At 43.6% G+C, this 17,233-nt stretch overlaps 1 protein-coding gene across 1 annotated transcript in view; it reads left to right on the top strand.

Moving 5' to 3' along the window:
• Nucleotides 1-17,233, top strand: part of VIPR1 (vasoactive intestinal peptide receptor 1) — a 113,865-nt gene that overhangs the window by 91,551 nt on the left and 5,081 nt on the right. Inside the window, exons 7-10 of the mRNA XM_086741223.1 lie at nt 5,271-5,424; nt 8,062-8,122; nt 10,513-10,582; nt 13,581-13,672. Of these exons, the coding sequence (XP_086597349.1) occupies nt 5,271-5,424; nt 8,062-8,122; nt 10,513-10,582; nt 13,581-13,672 (377 nt within the window). The remainder of the gene's footprint in view (nt 1-5,270; nt 5,425-8,061; nt 8,123-10,512; nt 10,583-13,580; nt 13,673-17,233) is intronic.

Genomic DNA, 17,233 nt, shown 5'->3' with positions numbered 1-17,233 from the left:
GCTGATCCATGCACGTGTGCTGGTTGTGTGTGTGTACCTCCCTCAAAACCTCAGACCAACTCCTGTCTAACTAAGCTGCTTATGTTGAGCTAGAGAAATTCGGCAGCTGGTCGAGACTGACAGTCCTTAGCAGTTATTCATGAGTAGGGATACCTCGAGCAGAGTTCCTATCACTGAGGGGTATGGCATATGTGTATTTAATGCAATGACAGATTCAGCTCTGAGTTAATTACTGCCTCCAGCATCTGAACTGCATTTTTCTAGGTGGGTCACTACATCAATTTTAGGAGAAAGATGTTTTTCTCAAGGCTAACATTATTCAAAGCATAAAGTGCTACTAGGTACAGGGAGGAAGCCTGGTGGGGTTATTGCTCAGTCTTGGGAGTTGCCAATACTGAGAGAAGAGGTGATGGGTTTGGGCACCCAGATCTGGGGCTTCTGCTGCCAAAGCCTGAGTTCAGCACAGCTTCCTCTCTGTGACAGCAGTAGCTCTGCAGACTCAGGCTGGAGGTCCTTGCCTGAGAGCATCTGTTATGCAGAAATCACGTGCACTTTTTGTGAGCAGCCTTTCCTGGTCCCATAATGTATTGCAGTTCCTTGTGATGAGCTCCAGCCTCCTGCCTCTGTCGTAGCTTCGTTGCAACCATCCAGAAAGGGTTCCTCAATATTCAGTCCCCGGAACCAAATCCGTATTCGAGAAGCGTGTGGTTGAGATGCACCAAAACTGCGCCCTTAAACCTCGTGTCTCACCTGTGAGGTGCAGAATTAGGGAGAAATGCCTCTGAGTACACTCATACCACCAAACCCCGACTGGCTGCAGACACACCAAGCAGGCACTGGACAAAAGAAATGAAGTGTGCCGGTGTTACACAGCCATATGCACACAATAGCGGGGAGAAACAAAGAGCAGAGGGGTGCCACAGGGAGGACGCTGCTGCATCCCGAGTCCTTGTCAGCTCAGCTCTGTGTCACCTTTTCTCCCTGGGCATTAACTGCCTACTCTGCCTCCACCTTCCCCCATCACCAGCCTGCGGCAAGTCTGTGCTTATGCCGTCTGCCTCATAGGAAGGAGCTGATGTACGTATAAACTGATTAGTAGGAGCCCCTGAGGGTCCTCAGAGTCACATACTGGTGGGTGCTAGAATCATAGAACCATAGAATTGTTTAGGTTGGAAAAGACTATTGATCATCAAATCCAACTGTTAACACGACACTGCCAACTCCCACTAAACCCTGTCCCTGAGCATATCTACACGTCTTTTAAATCCCTTGAGGGATCGTGACTCAACCAGTTCCCTGGGCAGCCTGTTCCAATGCTTGACAACCCTTTCGGTGAACAATTTTTTTCTAATATCCTATCTAAACCTCCTCTTGGAGGCACAACTTGAGGCTATTTCCTCTTGTCATATCACTTGTTACCTGGGAGAAGAGACGAACACCCGCCTGGCTGCACCCTCCTTTCAGGCAGTTCTAGAGAGACATAAGGTCTCCCCTCAACCTCTTTTTCTCCAGACTAAACAACCCCAATTCTCTCAGCTGCTCTTCGTAAGGCTCGTGCTCCAGACCCTTCACCAGCTTCGTTGCCCTGCTGTGGACACACTCCAGCAACTCAACGTCCTTCTTGTATTGAAGGGCCCAAAACTCAACACAGTATTCGAGGTGCAGCCTCACCAGTGCCGAGTACAGGGAGAAAATAATTTCCCTCATCCTGCTCTCCACACTGTTCCTGATACAAGCCAGGATGCTGTTGGCCTTCTTGGCCACCTGGGCACACTGCTGGCTCATGTTCAGCCAGCTGTTGACCAGCACCCCCAGATCCTTTTCTACCAGGCAGCTTTCCAGCCACTCTTCCCCAAGCCTGTAGCGTTGCATGGGGTTGTTGTGACCAAAGTGCAGGACGTAGCACTTGGCCTTGTTGAACCTCATAGAACTGGCCTCAGCCCATAGATCCAGCCTGTCCAAATCCCCCTGTAAAGCCTTCCTTTCCTCAAGCAGATCGATGCTGCCTAATTTGGTGTGGTCTGCAAACTTACTGAGGGTGCACTTGATCACCTCATCCAGATCATTAATAAAGATATTAAACAGAACTGTCCCCAATACTGAGCCCTGGGGAACACCGCTTGTGACCAGCTGCCAACTGAATTTAACTCCATTCACCACAACTCTTGGGGCCAGGCTGTATTTTTTATGCAGCAAAGAGTGCATCCATCCAAGCCATGAGCAGTCAGTTTCTTCAGGAGAATACTGTGGGAAACAGTGTCAAAGGCTTCACTGAAGTCTAGGTAGACAACATCCACAGCCTTTTCCTCATATAGTAAGTGGGTCACCTTGTCATAGAAGGAGATCAGGTTGGCCAAGCAGGACTTGCCTTTCACAAACCCATACTGACTGGGCTTGGTCACCTAGTTGTACTGTATGTGCCACATGATACCACTCAAGATGGTCTGCTCCATAGCTTCCCTGGCACCAAGGTCAGACTGACAAGCCTGTAGTTCTCCGGATCCTCCTTCTGGCCCTTCTTGTAGATGAATGTCACATTTGCTAACTTCCGGTCAACTGAGACCTCCACGGTTAGCCAGGACTGCTGATAAATGATTGAAAGTGGCTTGGTGAGCACTTCTGACAGGTGCCTCAGTACCGTTGCATCCCATCCAGCTCCATAAACTTGTGTGAGTCTAAGTGGTGTAGCAGGCCGCTAACCATTTCCCCTTGGATTATGGGTCTTCATTCTCCCCATCTCTATCTTCCAGCTCAAGGGGTTGAGTATCTCAACAACAACTGGTCTTACTATTGAAGAATGAGGCAAAGAAGGCATTAAGTACCTCACCCTTTTCCTCATCCTTTGTGGCTATGTTTCCCTCCACATGCAATAAAAGATGTGCCCTCCTTTTAATGCTAATATATTTATAGAAACTTTTGTTATTGTCTTTTACAGCAGTAGCCTGATTAAGTTCTAGCTGGGCTTTGGCCCTTCTAATTTTCTCCCTGCATAACCTCATGACATCTTTGTGGTCCTCCGGAGTTGCCTGCCCCTTCTTCCAAAGGTTGTAAACTCATCTTTTTCCTGAGTTCCAGCCAACGCTCTCTGTTCAGCCAGGCCAGTCTTCTTCCCCACCAGCTTGTCTTTGGGCACATGGGGACAGCATGCTCCTGTGCCTTTAAGTTTTCTTTCTTGAAGAATGTCCAGCCTTCCTGGACTCCTTTGCCCTTCAGAACTGCCTCCCAAAGGACTCCGTCAACCAATCTCCTAAACAGGCCAAAGTCTGCCCTTCAGAAGTCCAAGGTAGCAGTTCTGCTGACCCTCCTCGTTACTTCTCCAAGAATCAAAAACTCTGTCATTTTGTGATCGCTATGCCCAAGAGGTCCTCCATCAGTCGCATCACCCAGAAGTCCTTCTCTGTTTGCAAACAACTGGTCCAGTGAGGCACCTTCCCCAGCTGGCTCCCTCATCAACTGTGTCAAGAAGTTATCTTCCACACACTTCGGGAACCTCCTAGACTATTTCCTCTCTGCTGTATTGTATTTCCAGCAGACATCTGGTAAGTTGAAATCCCTCCCGAGAACAAGGGCTGGCGATTGTGAGACTTCTCCTAGCTGCTCATAAAGTATTTCATCTGCCTCTTCAGCTAGGGGAGGGTTGGATTAATTTTGAGCAATCAGTGGGGACAAGTCCCTCTCCAAAACATGTGGCATCAATAAAACACTTTCCACAGTTCTTTTTTTTTAACCAGTGTGTTTCATAGCAACTGTTTTCAGGAGACAAGGGGAATGGGGAGGGAAGTGTGAGCCTATGACTGGTGCAAATCAATTATTCCTCTAAATTCAACATGTTGCACATGCAGAGCACCAGGGAAGAGCTGCTAACCAGCGCGTGCTGGCAGACAGATTCTCGTGTCCTTGCCCTGATAAGTGCAGGGTATTGCCAAAGCAGACTCACTGAAGGCAACGAGGCTGTTGCCAGTGCAACATCTCAAGGATGCTTCGACAGAGTGGGTGTGTGTAATGATGGAACCAATGGTCTCCTGTAAAGCTGTGACTGGACCTGGGTACATCACGTGCTGGGGCAGTGGCCAGGGCTGACATACTTCTTTGGGCAGCTGGTTTCTACCTTCACGTGCTTTGCAGTGGGTTTGGCCCCTAAGTATCAGAGAGACATTTCCCTTTTTTTTTTTTCTTTTGTAAGATGACTGTTCCTGTTACCTGTGCTGCAGTGAAATCTTCACACAGCAAGTTACTGTGTTTAATTATTTATTTCCTGAAGAAAAGCAACACTCCTTCCCTTTTCAAGTCTCTCCCCCTCCAGTGCAGTCAAATCCATCCGTGCTCATTAGTGTTTACCCTCCTTCTCCTCCTTTTCCTTTTCCTTATTTTAAAAATATATATCCCAGTCCTTTTTTTCCTTAACTGAGTACCCACAAATCTTTGTAGACTTGACTTTCTTCAAACTGCTGTCTCCAGCTCCTTTAGTTTTTTTCAATATCTACCAGGCCATGGAGTGATTGCATTTGGACTTTGTTTTCCAGGGCTAATCCACACAGGTTTTGGGGTTTTTGTTTGTTTATTTGGGGGTTTTTTTGTTGGTTTTTTGTTGGTTTTTTTTTTTTTACCCTGAGATGTCACTTTATTCAATTCAGAGGCTTCATTTCTTTGGATTCAGGGAGCCAGGTAATACCAGGAGGCAATCCCACTTAGAATGATGGAGGGGACTGTGATGCCCAGGTCATTCAGGGTGTTGTTCATCAAGATATTGGCAATAGTGCCAAAAATAGCATAAGAAACTCTCATCCATTCTCATCTACTTTCCGGTGCAGATCACTTCCATCATGCTGAACAAAAGTTTGGTGGACTGCAGTGTAAACCAGTCATTGGGCTGGTCTCAGTTCAAAGTAGTGCTTTTTTTGGAGGGTTTTTCTGAACCAGTGCAATGGTGTTCTTCAAAGCGCAGCCCCACAAATCCACCCCTGGCAGACCAGAAAGGCTGGTGACTGTACATCAGGGTAGGACCTTCTGGCATCATCTTCTCTCCCACTAAGCCAACTTCCCACAGATGTACACCCAAAACCTACAGAGAGCAGCACCATGGTGGTAGGGATCATGGTCCAGTGTATCAGCCTGTCACTGCTCGGCAGGATTTCCAAGCTTGAGTACATCTCTAAGCTCACACAGTCAAATGGCATCCAGTTACACACAGAGCAAGGTTTACTGGTAATTCGGTGTGTTTACTATGGAAACATGCTGCAGTTCACCACTCTTCATTTCTTCTCTTCCAGGTAGGCTGCAAAGCCATGATGGTCTTCTTCCAGTACTGCGTCATGGCCAACTTCTTCTGGCTCCTGGTGGAGGGGTTGTATCTTCACACTCTGTTGGTCATCTCCTTCTTTTCAGAGAGGAAGTACTTTTGGTGGTACATCTTGATTGGCTGGGGTATGCATCTTCTCAAAAGCTGTCTGGCATTTTTAACAGCAATTTAATCTCCAAATTTAGGGGCTTAGATGGGACGGAGATGTAATATATATGTTACCTTACTGCTAAGAATTGTTAGTGGAACCAGGAGCAAAATCAAGTGATGGCCTGAGGAATTTAACAGCATTAGCCTAAGTCTTCAAAGGTATTTAAGAACTTAGCTCATGCTAGGTTCATTGATAGTTGAGCACTTCAATGTCTTTGAGGGCTGTGGGCCTGAAAGGAAAATGATCAGAGGACTGGAGCACCTCTTCTATGAGGACAGGCTGAGAGAGTTGGGGCTGTTCAGCCTGGAGAAGAGGAGGCTCTGGGGAGACCTTAGAGCAGCCTTCCAGTACCTAACGGGGGCTTACAGGAAAGATGGGGAGAAACTCTTCAGCAGGGCCTGTTATGATAGGACAAGGGGTAAGGGTTTTAAAATAGAGGGAGGTAGATTCAGACTGAACACGAGGAAGACAATTTTTACACGGAGGGTGGTGGAACACTGGCAGAGGTTGCCCAGAGAGGCGGTGGATGCCCCATCCCTGGAAACATTCCAGGCCAGGTTGGACGGGGCTCTGGGCAACCTGATCTGGTTGGAGATGTCCCCACCTCTTGCAGGGGGGTTGGACTGGATGGGCTTTAAAAGTCCCTTCCAACCCAAACCATTCTGTGATTCTATGAAAAACTCCTCATCGTCTTTACAGTAATTTAGTCCTTTGATCCTGACTGAGATCCCAACGTTGTATCATGCATTGACCTCAAATTCTAAGAATGGATCCCAGCAAAGCAGGACTTCTAGATGGAACCAGGCAGTGCGGTCCCTCACTCTCTCCTTGTCTTACAGAATTCAGGCTGGCTAGCTATCCTGTGATCCCATCACCTGTGTGCTAATGCTGATAATCTTCTGCTTAACTGCGTTTGTGATTTCTTTAATGTGAATCCACTCTCACACACGTAAAATAAAATAAAACCAAATTAAACTAATAAAATAAAATAAGAAAATGCCAAGGGAGACAGAATTGAACTCTTCACAAAGTAACTCAGAGATGAATTGCTAACTTATGCAAAATAATCCTACCAGATCAATTTCTCTTCTTTCTCCAAAGAGGAAACTGAGATACCTTTTCCCCTTTAAGCCATTGAGCTGAAGATTTATGTATAAGTAAGCAAAATGGCTTTCTATTCCATGTTCTCGATAGCTGAAACTGGGAAATAATTAGAGCAAGGAAGAATCTTGAAAAGAAAAAAAAATAAATGGTGTCATTTACAGGGGTATGCCTGGACTCAGGATTTGATCGGTTAGCCATAGAGTAACTTCCATTGAAAGTGACAGGAGTTACGCCTGGGTTCACACTGCAGAAGAGAGACAGTTCTCCGTGCTCTAAGCATAAGAGATGATGTTAGCAGGCCTTGTTTCAGATGCAGTTATTCAGGTCAGACCTTCTTTAAACCAGCCTTGCGCATAGATACCCTTTCTTTCAGCACGGCAGAGCTGGCAGATTTTAAAGAAAAATGGATGAAGCTAATGATTTTAAATCAAAAGAAATCTCATCATATATTCTGAGATTGCTTGGGTGAGGAAGGGCAGTTCAAGAAAATGACAGGTACTTGAGGAATGTTTTGGCCTTTCAGTCATCCATCATTTGCAAGAGCAGCAGTGATGGATCTGAAATGGATCATGCAGGAATTAATAATTTGGATACACTCATTACAGTTCTTACTGTAAAAATTATTTTTTCATTGCCCAACAAAATGTACCCAGTCATTTCTGATTTTCCTTCTTCAGTTATCATATAAATCTATCACAAAGGAAAGACATAATAGCCGCTATCTGGTGAACAGCAGATTTCTTCAGGGAAACATGCAACATTTTCTCCATAACCATAGGAATAAAGCACTTGGAAATCACTGGTAGTAAACAGTATGCAATACTGTGACTGATGCAGAACAAAGCGACATGTCCTTCCTGAAGTATTTCCAATCTAAATCTAATCAAACACAAGAGACAGAGAGAAGAGGCTCCGCAAGGATGGAACAAGACCACCCTAGTCAGGCAGAAGATAGTGGAGTGAAGAGCAGAGGCAGGTTCACCTGGCCAACTGCAGACATCTACATGTGATTTTGTCACTTCAGGCTCCCTTTGTAGTCAGTGGAGATCCAGGCAATTCAGTCGAGGGAGTCCAAGGGCGTATTTCTTGTCCTAAAGCAAACATCTAAAGTAGCTCAAATGACCCGTGTGTTGGAAGTACATATTTCTCCCCGTTGATGCTAAAGAGAGCCTGTGGTGACTGGCTTAGATACCGGCATCCACAATGTAGATGTCTAAAGCAATTCCTATTCCTTGCATTTCACCATTGGAAGTGTTTTCGTAGGCACTGCAACAGGAAGGTAAATCTGCTAGGGAGCAGTTACAGGAAATTCCTCTTACATGGCCAGTGGGAGAGAAAGGCAACATGTCACTTCTTTGGCATGTGAGCGTTGACAATGTGAGGCGTTTGCCCACTTTTGAGGGAAGGCATCACTTCAGTCACTCAGGAGAGATGGAAAGTGGGGGAGAACAGCCCTGAAAAGATTGATAATGATTTCTGACAGTAACACCATCTCTTCTCTTGTCAGGTGCCCCCTCCGTGTTCATCACCGCTTGGACTATTGTCAGGATTTACTTTTTCGATGTTGGGTAAGCCTATGGATTCCATTCTCTTCCCTGTACAATTCTTCCTTCCTTTATCTCCAAGGAAGGACAAGGAAAGCCCTGCAGTTTTAGTAACCCAGCCATCCTGCCCTAACCCTAACGACAGTCAGAGCAGAGCAGAGGCTTTCCTCTACCACCACGAACCGTGAAACTCTCCAAGGTCTATGCAAAGACACGCACTTTATGTGAACTTAGGCCAGTCACTCACCCTCTTTGTTTTCCAACCCCTTGGTCGGGATATTTGCAGGGAACTGGTAAACAGACCCTGATGGATGTGTTTGGCCCTGTGATCCTCTGTACAACAAAGATACCAGCTGAGCAGCTGAGCAGAGCAGAGCTTTGCGTCCCGCAAAATCAACCCTAAATATGTTGGTGCAGCAGATACTTAAAACACATCCATTAGCTCTGCCACAGAAAAACTCTTAAAACTCTTAAAACTCTTTTTATTTTCCCCTAGATTTCAGGATCTATTTTTCATCCTCTTTAACCTAACAGCTGCCTTTGATAGTTTATATAAGAAGCAGGTATAATACAGCTAAATAAATGAGGCAGATATTAGAGCTGTCCAAGGATATCTGCAAGTAAATAGGCTCTGATCCTTCAATCCTCCTTCGTGCTTTTACTGAAACAGTCAAACTTTAGTAATTGGAAAGGCTTTTATGAGAAAACACTCCAGAGTTACAGAATGAGGTCCTTATTATGTACTCCCTGTGCATGCCCTCTCTTCTTGCCTTTACAGCATACGGTTAATTCCATTTTCTCTCACACATTCTCTCTCACCAAGTGTGCCGTGATTTGTCCTTATTTCAGTAGGAGAGGCAGCTCAGATTTCTCATTGCATTTTTGATGTATAGTCATGCTAACACATTTCCTGAGGGCTACTGCCTTTTTTTTATAGTTTCGCGCTATCTGCATAAAACTGACCTTATTTACTCTGTTAATAAATAACCTCTGCAATGAGACAAGAGACTGCAGGATTTAACCAGTCTGGAGAGCAATTCTTCTTACTATATATTCCCACCCTGCTCCAGCAATTCTTAATAAAAATACGGACTTCTTTGCATTTTCTGGAGGCTTTAAACTCTACATTTTTGTAGCAAGTAAAACAAGGTGTGAATTTACAGGATATGCTAATAACTAACATAGATTTTTTTTTTGGCATACCAATATTACCTACAGAGAAAAATTACAGGAAATTAATCCAGTTTAAATAAAACCTAATTATGTAAGATTGGTTAAATAACATTAAGCCTCTATTTAAACATTCTAACTCCAAATTAAAGTGACCTTCATTCAGACTGCCTGAATTTATTTTAAAAATGAAGTGCACTAGATGTAATTAGGGCCACTTTAATTCTAAATGAAAGGGCAGCTGGCTAAGTAAAAGCATCTGTATGTGAGTGATTCACTCTAGCCTCCTTTTGTAGCTAGTGGAGATTTAGTCAGTGTAGTCCATGGAGTGCAATTATTTTCATCCTGAAGTTGATGCCTAAAATAGGTCTCAGGAACTGTGCCCTAGAAGTGCCTCTCTTCATCTACTGTTACTTGCGGTGTCAACGTTTTGAATTAGATGAGCGGAATCGGGGTGAAATTGTCTACGATGGGTCCCACTAATCTATTTCAATCATGAAGGCAGACCAGTTTTTATGAATGGTCTCCTAAAAATGTACCTTCAGTCACCTGACTGTTGTGAGCTCTGCAGGTAAATGTGTCCCAAGCAACATTTCCACTTCATTCTTATTCTGTCATATCCTTGTTGGCTTTAAAATATAATTCCTGGTGACCTAGGTGAGCGGTGTGGTTTGCAGACAACTATGACTTCAGGATGAAAAAAAATGCACCCTGGACAGTATGGACCTGCCTGACTAGGTCCATAGCTCAGATGCAGCTAGCTAGATCTAGTCAGACTAACCCCACCATAGACTGTCTGTCATCTTTTTCAGAAGGGCATGTTGGTTTTTTTTTCTAATGGTGTCAATTTCTCTGTGCTTAACAAAATCTCCATCCATGACGATGGATAGCATTGGAAACCTCATGAATTTGTGATTTTGATAGCATTTCCTTGTAGCAGACCTCAGTGTAGGAGAAATTAAGCGAATCACTGTCCTCCCACACATTGACCCTGACATAACATTCTCCAGCCTATTCCAATACCAAGGGGAAAAGAGCTCACAGCATCCGGGGCAACTGGTACCTACCAGTGCTCAAAGCCACTACAAAGCAAGTCTTCAGCTCTTCCCAGTTCATCCACACCAGATTTAGTCCTCTTCACATAACCTCACATTAGTATTTAGGGAAACCAAGTACCTGAGAAGGTTGCAAAGCTGCTTGCTTGGTTTGCTTAATGTTTTAAGTCTGGTTTTATTTCTTTTTAGGTGCTGGGAGGAAATAGTGGAATCCCCATTCTGGTGGATCATTAAAACTCCTATTTTGGTGTCTATTTTGGTAAAGTATCAGCACATTCTGCTGGCTGCAAAGCCATCTTTAATACTAAGTGTGGGATGTGAAGGGATGTTGAGAAGTGTTCTGTAAATGTCCATGGAAAATGCATTGACAGATAAAATCCAACTGTATACTGAGTCTCTGTCTTAGGATGAGGAAGGTCGTCCTTCAAATAAACATCTTTACCTTTAAGCATTGCCCACGGGAAAAGCTTGAGTGACTAGGCACCAAGGTGGAGCTCATTTGATTGAACTCTGACCATCTCCATCTCCACACTGGTACAATAGCCATGGGTGTGTGTAGCCAGAGGAGGTTAAGGAACATGGTTAGAGATCCAGGAAAGGCTCATCTTGTCTAATGTATCAGTGGATGTCTAAATTAGATCAGATTAATTGTGCCATGAATGTTTTTGTTTCTCTGAGCTGACCGTATGCAGGGCCTAAGATGAATTGTTCAGTTGTAGATGTCAACACATCTACAAATAAGATGAGTCCTACCATAAATTTCTACCTAGCTAAAAAGATATTAGATTAATTCTCCCAGATATTTGCCTCCTGTTGTAGCATCCAGCACAAAGTTGGATTTCAGCTACGTGTTTTTAAAGTAAATTCTTGAGAATCTTGGCTAATTTCCAGATAAATCAACAGAAGTGCTTGACTTCTTACTTCCCTGGGTATGATCAATTCTGACCATAGAAACCATGACAGTTCTGAAAGACTCTTGAGTCCTTCCATCCTTGTTGAATATTATGTGTTTCCTCTGTCAGGTATCAAGCCAAAACTTAAAATCAACTGAACTTGAGTTAAATTTAGCTTTGAGTTTTCTTAAATTAAAACAAGTATGTGGGAAGGAAAAAAAAAAAGAGTGCAACAGAAATCAACCCAAATATATCTCCTTTAAATGGAAATCTTTTCTTAAACATACATTCTTCTTACTCCATGTACATTATGACCTTTACAAGAAGACTTTTTCTGTAGCACTTGTCACACAGGGATTCCAGACTGAAACAGTTTGAATAATTACACCTTACTCTGGCCACCTCACTGAAAAAAAAAAAAAACAATACTTAGATGACACATCTCAAAATATTTATATAATCATAGAAAGCTATAGATAGTATTTTCCCTTTCCTGAGAGAACCTTTTGATAAAGAAATACACTCTGTTCTCCTTAGATCAAGGAGTCTGTATTTTCTTTTGGCCAATAAATTATTTCTTCATTGCCAAACAAAATTTACTCAGCCATTTCTGATTTTCCTTCTGCGGTTATGATCTAAATCTGTCACAAAAGAAGGGCATGATAGCTGCTGTCTGATGAACAGCAGGTTTCTTCAGGGAAAAATGCAACATTTTCTCCATATCCGCAGGAATAAGGCATAGATCTCAATTGAAGGAAGAAACACATATATAAGAGATATGAGATATGTAAGATATGTAAGATACAAGATATTAAGCACTGGGAACAGATCAAGTGCCTTTGGTTATACTCTAGGTTGAAATATAAACCAAACCATTTCTCCAGTAGCCTGATAGCCATATCTTCTACCACGCAATGCTAAGGCAAGACTTAATGCTAAGACATGTACTAAGCGTGTAAGTCACACTCCACATGACTCACCACTGCCCTGTGTCCGTGTTTGCTCTTGACCACTACAAGTCAACACAGTCCATATTTAGCTGCTCGGATCTTACCTTCGGTGCTGCAGTTCGTGTGCTATCAATGCTCATTGGAGTAATTGATCCAGATAACACTGCTTTGAACTGATAAATTTTACTTGCCACCAAGTCAGACACATAACATTTTTATAAGCAAATAAATATGAACAGGTACTATGATAAATGACATGGGATAGATTGGAAGTGGTTAAGCAATACCTCATAAACAAGGAGCACAATTAATTTCCAATCACTCGTAGCCTTTGAAAAAAGAGTGTCTGAATGAGAGATGTGCTTCAGTCTCCTTCGTTCACCTGTTGTTGATATGAATGTAGGAATGGCTGCAGGAAATTTCACAATCTGTTTTTGCAGGAATTCAGATTGGCTGGTTAACACAATCTGTTCCAGCCCTTAAGTCTCTAAAAATCAAGATCATTTGCACATTTGCTAACCATGAAAGGATAAAGAAAGAGGCTATTTGCCAAACTAAAACTAAACTAAGCCCACAGTAGTCTGTCATCACTTTTCTATTGTAGATGTTGCATGAATAACAGCATGATTCAATGGATCAGACCTTAAAAGCAAGGAGATTTGCATTGAACTCATGCTATCTACTATGTAGCATTAGAAAATTGTCATTCCTAGCTCTACATCTTTGCTATTAAGTAGGGTTAACCTTCCTTGAGTATGTTGGTGGAGCACTTTGAGATTTTTTTTGAGTGAAAAGCACCGTCTAAAATCTAAGTGTTAGCTAGACTCCTCTGGTCTAATGCCCTAGGAAAGAATGTTGTCCACTGTGTCGGTGAGGTATATCTCTCGTTATACAAGGTCTCTAGCTTCTCTCCAGAGAAGACATGCCCAACAGCAATAAGTAGAGGCCCTCTTGAGTGGATGCTGCTTTGTGTTTTGTTTTGGTTTCCTTGGCTCACCGCCTCAGTCTTTGACATGCTCAGCAGCCGGTCCCATGTCATCGTTTCCTGAGGGCTTTGACGTCCGTCGCTCCGCTAACTCCCAAGGCTCTTTTCCCACCCTGTCGTCGACACTCCCTCGCGCAGCAGGACGTCGTGCATAGCTGTGCTCTATGGGTTTGACATCATCATACTTGGGATGTATGACACAAAGTCCCAAGCAGGCTGATGTCAGGCCCAAGATGGCTGCCATCCTGTGTCGGTTTACTATGTGCTCCCAGAGTGGGGTTCTCTGCTCATGGCTTTTTAACAACAGCTTGCTCCATGGCAAAAATATTGCAGTGCAAGGAACTACCCTCTAACGATCGGCTCTTTTCTCTGGACAAAAATACTGATTTTTTATTTCTCTCTCTGTTTCCTTTCTACTTATCCCAACAGGTGAACTTCATTCTCTTCATTTGCATCATCCGTATCTTAGTCCAGAAGCTGCATTCCCCAGATGTTGGACACAATGAAACCAGCCAATATTCGTAAGTCCTAGACTTTTTTAACGGTATTGTATGGTTTTGAGGGAAATCTCTTTGGCTGTTAGTTCAGTATTGCATCTGTCTGCACTGATCGGAATCAAGTATTTGTTCATTGATTAAAGCTGATCAGAAATCAGGAAATGGGGCATTTGCTAAAACAACTGGGCATGTTTTATGTCAGTTTGAACGGACAGGCAAAAGGGCTTTCTCCTGGGATTAACAATGAAGAAGTGAGAGCTACAGAAAAGATCATGAAATAAAATAGGCTTTTTCTTTGTGTGTTCAATATGTATTGGATTCTGAAGGCAGAGGGATGCTTATGGAGAACAAAGTATATAGGCTTTTTTTTTCTGAACTAGTTACTCCCAGCTCCCTTTTTTGAAGAAGGAGAGGTCTACAAAATTCATACATTCAGCAGAATCTGTGGCAAATTTTCCTTATCTTAAAGCAGACCCATGACCTAGGTTGGATTAATTCAGTGTATTTCCCTTCACTGTTGAGAAGTAGCACTGTCTCAGAAGTTTTGCTTGACATAATGCTTTTATTCTAGGGATAGAAGGTTGACCTTAATGGAGCTTTTTATAATGAATAACATGCAAGTGGAATCGGGATCTGTCTCAGTGGCCCAGACTGGTCTTAGCTGCAGTGTTTTAAGAGTGCAAAAAGTCTGTCTATGTACATGGATTTATTCTGCCTTCAATGCAAATAAAATAAAAGTTCAGATCAGCTTATTTTTGACTCTTGCCACTGCCCTGGCTCAGTGTATCAGCTGTCCTGGATATTTATTAGATGTTTCCTAGAAAAGAACTGAAAAGAAAAAAGTCCAGTGTCTACATGGTCACTGCTCATAAATCATCTTTGTCTTTGGAGGGAGCTGTGCACTTTGGTACCCTGAAGAATCTGAACTCAGTTCATCTTTTTGTAAGATGGAAGACAATATCAATATGGTCCTTAAATACTGACCAGCCATGACACTGAGTCTTTCTGGTGATGGTAAATTATGCATTTCATCTGCCTGAAGAGGCTCTCAGATTTATGAAAGGAAATTCCAGTATTTGACCTTAACTTCTCCCTGCAGCAGCCAAAGCCAATGACCTCTTTTTCTGTCATCATAATACGACAACATCACCAGACCCCGTGCTTTCTATCACCCCCCTTTATGTATTTCCAGTTGGGCATTGTATCTTTGTACCCCCAGGATTGCAACAGCTCTGGCCAGATACATAGATTAAATCAGCATATTGAAATATGTTCTAGTCCTAAGCAGCAGCCTGGAGCAGTTGGCTCCCATTCATCCCAGTAGAAGCGCTGTCAACGCTCATCGGAAGGGTTATGTCCAGATTACCTTGGAGGTCATGCTGAGCTTTGGGTTCAGCGCTTTTTGATTCATATTTTCCAATGAAACAGGAGCTACCAGGAACACTCTTTACCTTGTAAATATACATAGCACGTCAGGGCAGTAAGTAACACGGTTGTCCCTCCACTGGCCTGCCAAACAGGAGGCACTGCTGAAGTACAAGTGATCTTCAGATCTTCCTCCTCCACCTGGAAAAACATCTCAGTTCCATTAGGGCATGAATCAGTGGCTCACTTATAGGTGGCCAAGCCATCTGAGATGGTTTCAGACATTTGAGATACGTGCCTGGACCTGGTATATAGGACCAGGATCTGTGGGAAATTTGTACCCGTATTCAGTGGCAGCTGGCCACCAGCCAGTTTCTATGGGGCATCTGGATGTCTCCGTTGACTGTATTGACTGCACAATGATGAGACATCACACTCTTATATGAAAATGACTATTAACTGTCCTGATCTGAAGGCTGGATCTCACCAAGGGGGGTTCTCAGCATGGTCCTAAGTTTGTAATGTTTAGACAGCTAACTGTAGAGACATCTGGGGTCCAGATCCTTTTGTAAATGCCATTAGGCATGTGATCTGGAACTGCAGGTACTTGGATTCTTTTACATATCATTCCCTTACTACCTGAAGTGCTACTGCTATCTTCAGCGGTTTAGCCAGTAGGACCCAGGAGATCTTAGCAAAAAAACTGTTGCTAATGATATGTGTGGGTTCCTCCTGCCGAATCTGAAATAAGTATATGTTGAACTAACAGCATCAGGGATCTCTCATGTGCGTTTCTCCCTCCTTCTCTTATTTATTTTATAAATAAATAACATGTTGACATGTTGACAGTATTGTTCAATTCCAGCCGGTTTCAGTTTAGCTGCAGGCTGGAAGTTCAGGTGCGCTGCTGACTCGCTCGTTAATGCTACCGACAGCGAACTGGGCTTTAATGTCTTGGAAACTGTGAAAACAAGTCTGCCAAAACAGTTTGCTGGAAATGACAGAGACATGTGACAGAATGGGACAGCAATATTTCAGGCAGGTAGAAGTTGTTTCCCGCAGCAGAAATCTTGAGCAAAATTCATCTCTTTCTATTCTGCACGTGTTTATAGATCAATATTATCATCAAAGTTTTCTGGGTAACTTTTCCATTATGCATTCAAGGAGCATGAATAAAATGTTGGTTCACTCTTACCCACTCCCAAGGAGAAGAGCAGGTTCAGTGCAGGCTGGTGGAGACGTCTTTTCCCTAAATTACCTGTCACCGCGTATATCTGTCAGAGAAGGAAGGTCTAAGAAGTGCACCCTGTGCTGGGAGCAGAAGTAATGAGTTTTTTGAGAAGCCAGGGCTTCCAGCAGGAAGCTTTAAACAGCTTTGAACAATCTCCCAAGTAGTTCTGCCTCCTCCAGAGCCAGGCTTTCGCTTCCTGGGAGAAATTACACCACGACTGGGGAAGATGATTTTCGTCACTGCAGCATTTAGGCAGGGGGTCTTTTAAACATCACAGGGCTTAGAGCATAGAGCATTGAAACCAAACTGAGATCTAAAACATCCCTCAGTATTTTGGGGAAGCTCAGTGCTGGGAGCAAGAGCGTGATCTGGGGTGTGGTGCGCACTGGAGGAGAGGACTCTTAAGGTTTGGCGTTTACGGCCCATCCATTGCCACAGTCCAGCCAGGAGGGAAAAGTGCTATAACTAGGGACATGATGTTATCTGCAATGAGAAGATTTGCTAATCCATTGGAGGCTGCAAACAGCCTCTCTGTGAATATGGTACATGAAGGTAGCATCATATCCATCTCCTCTAGGTTTACTTGCTCCTGAAAGATTGGGGAGAGAGGAGACATCTCTCCAAAGCCGGTATTAATCATCACTGAACTGTGATCTGCTTAAAAAACGAGTTGCTTTCTCATGTGTCAGGATCTGTGAGCCGTACCCTGATGGTCATCAGAAGCATGGTACCTTGATGAGCAAGACATCCAAGGGATTCAGATTTGGATCTGCTCACTATGAGCAGGGATGTGCTCGCTAGTGAGGGACGTGACAGGAAAGGCAAATTCCTGGAAAGTTCATCAGCTTCCTACAGGCACTCATTTTGCCTGGAATGAGGTGCAGCCAGCTGCTTTTCAGGCACCTCGTATTCCCAAGGAAACCACAGCCTCCAACCACAGCCTTAAAGTTCAACTGTCTTTGGGCCAGGCCCAGGGCAAGCTGGAAGGG

The sequence above is a fragment of the Chlamydotis macqueenii genome, chromosome 2 (genome assembly GCF_036417535.1).
Source record: "Chlamydotis macqueenii isolate bChlMac1 chromosome 2, bChlMac1.mat, whole genome shotgun sequence".
Lineage (NCBI taxonomy): Eukaryota > Metazoa > Chordata > Aves > Otidiformes > Otididae > Chlamydotis > Chlamydotis macqueenii.
The sequence above is the reverse complement of the archived record's forward strand: the minus strand, read 5'-3'. Positions and strand labels throughout refer to the sequence as shown.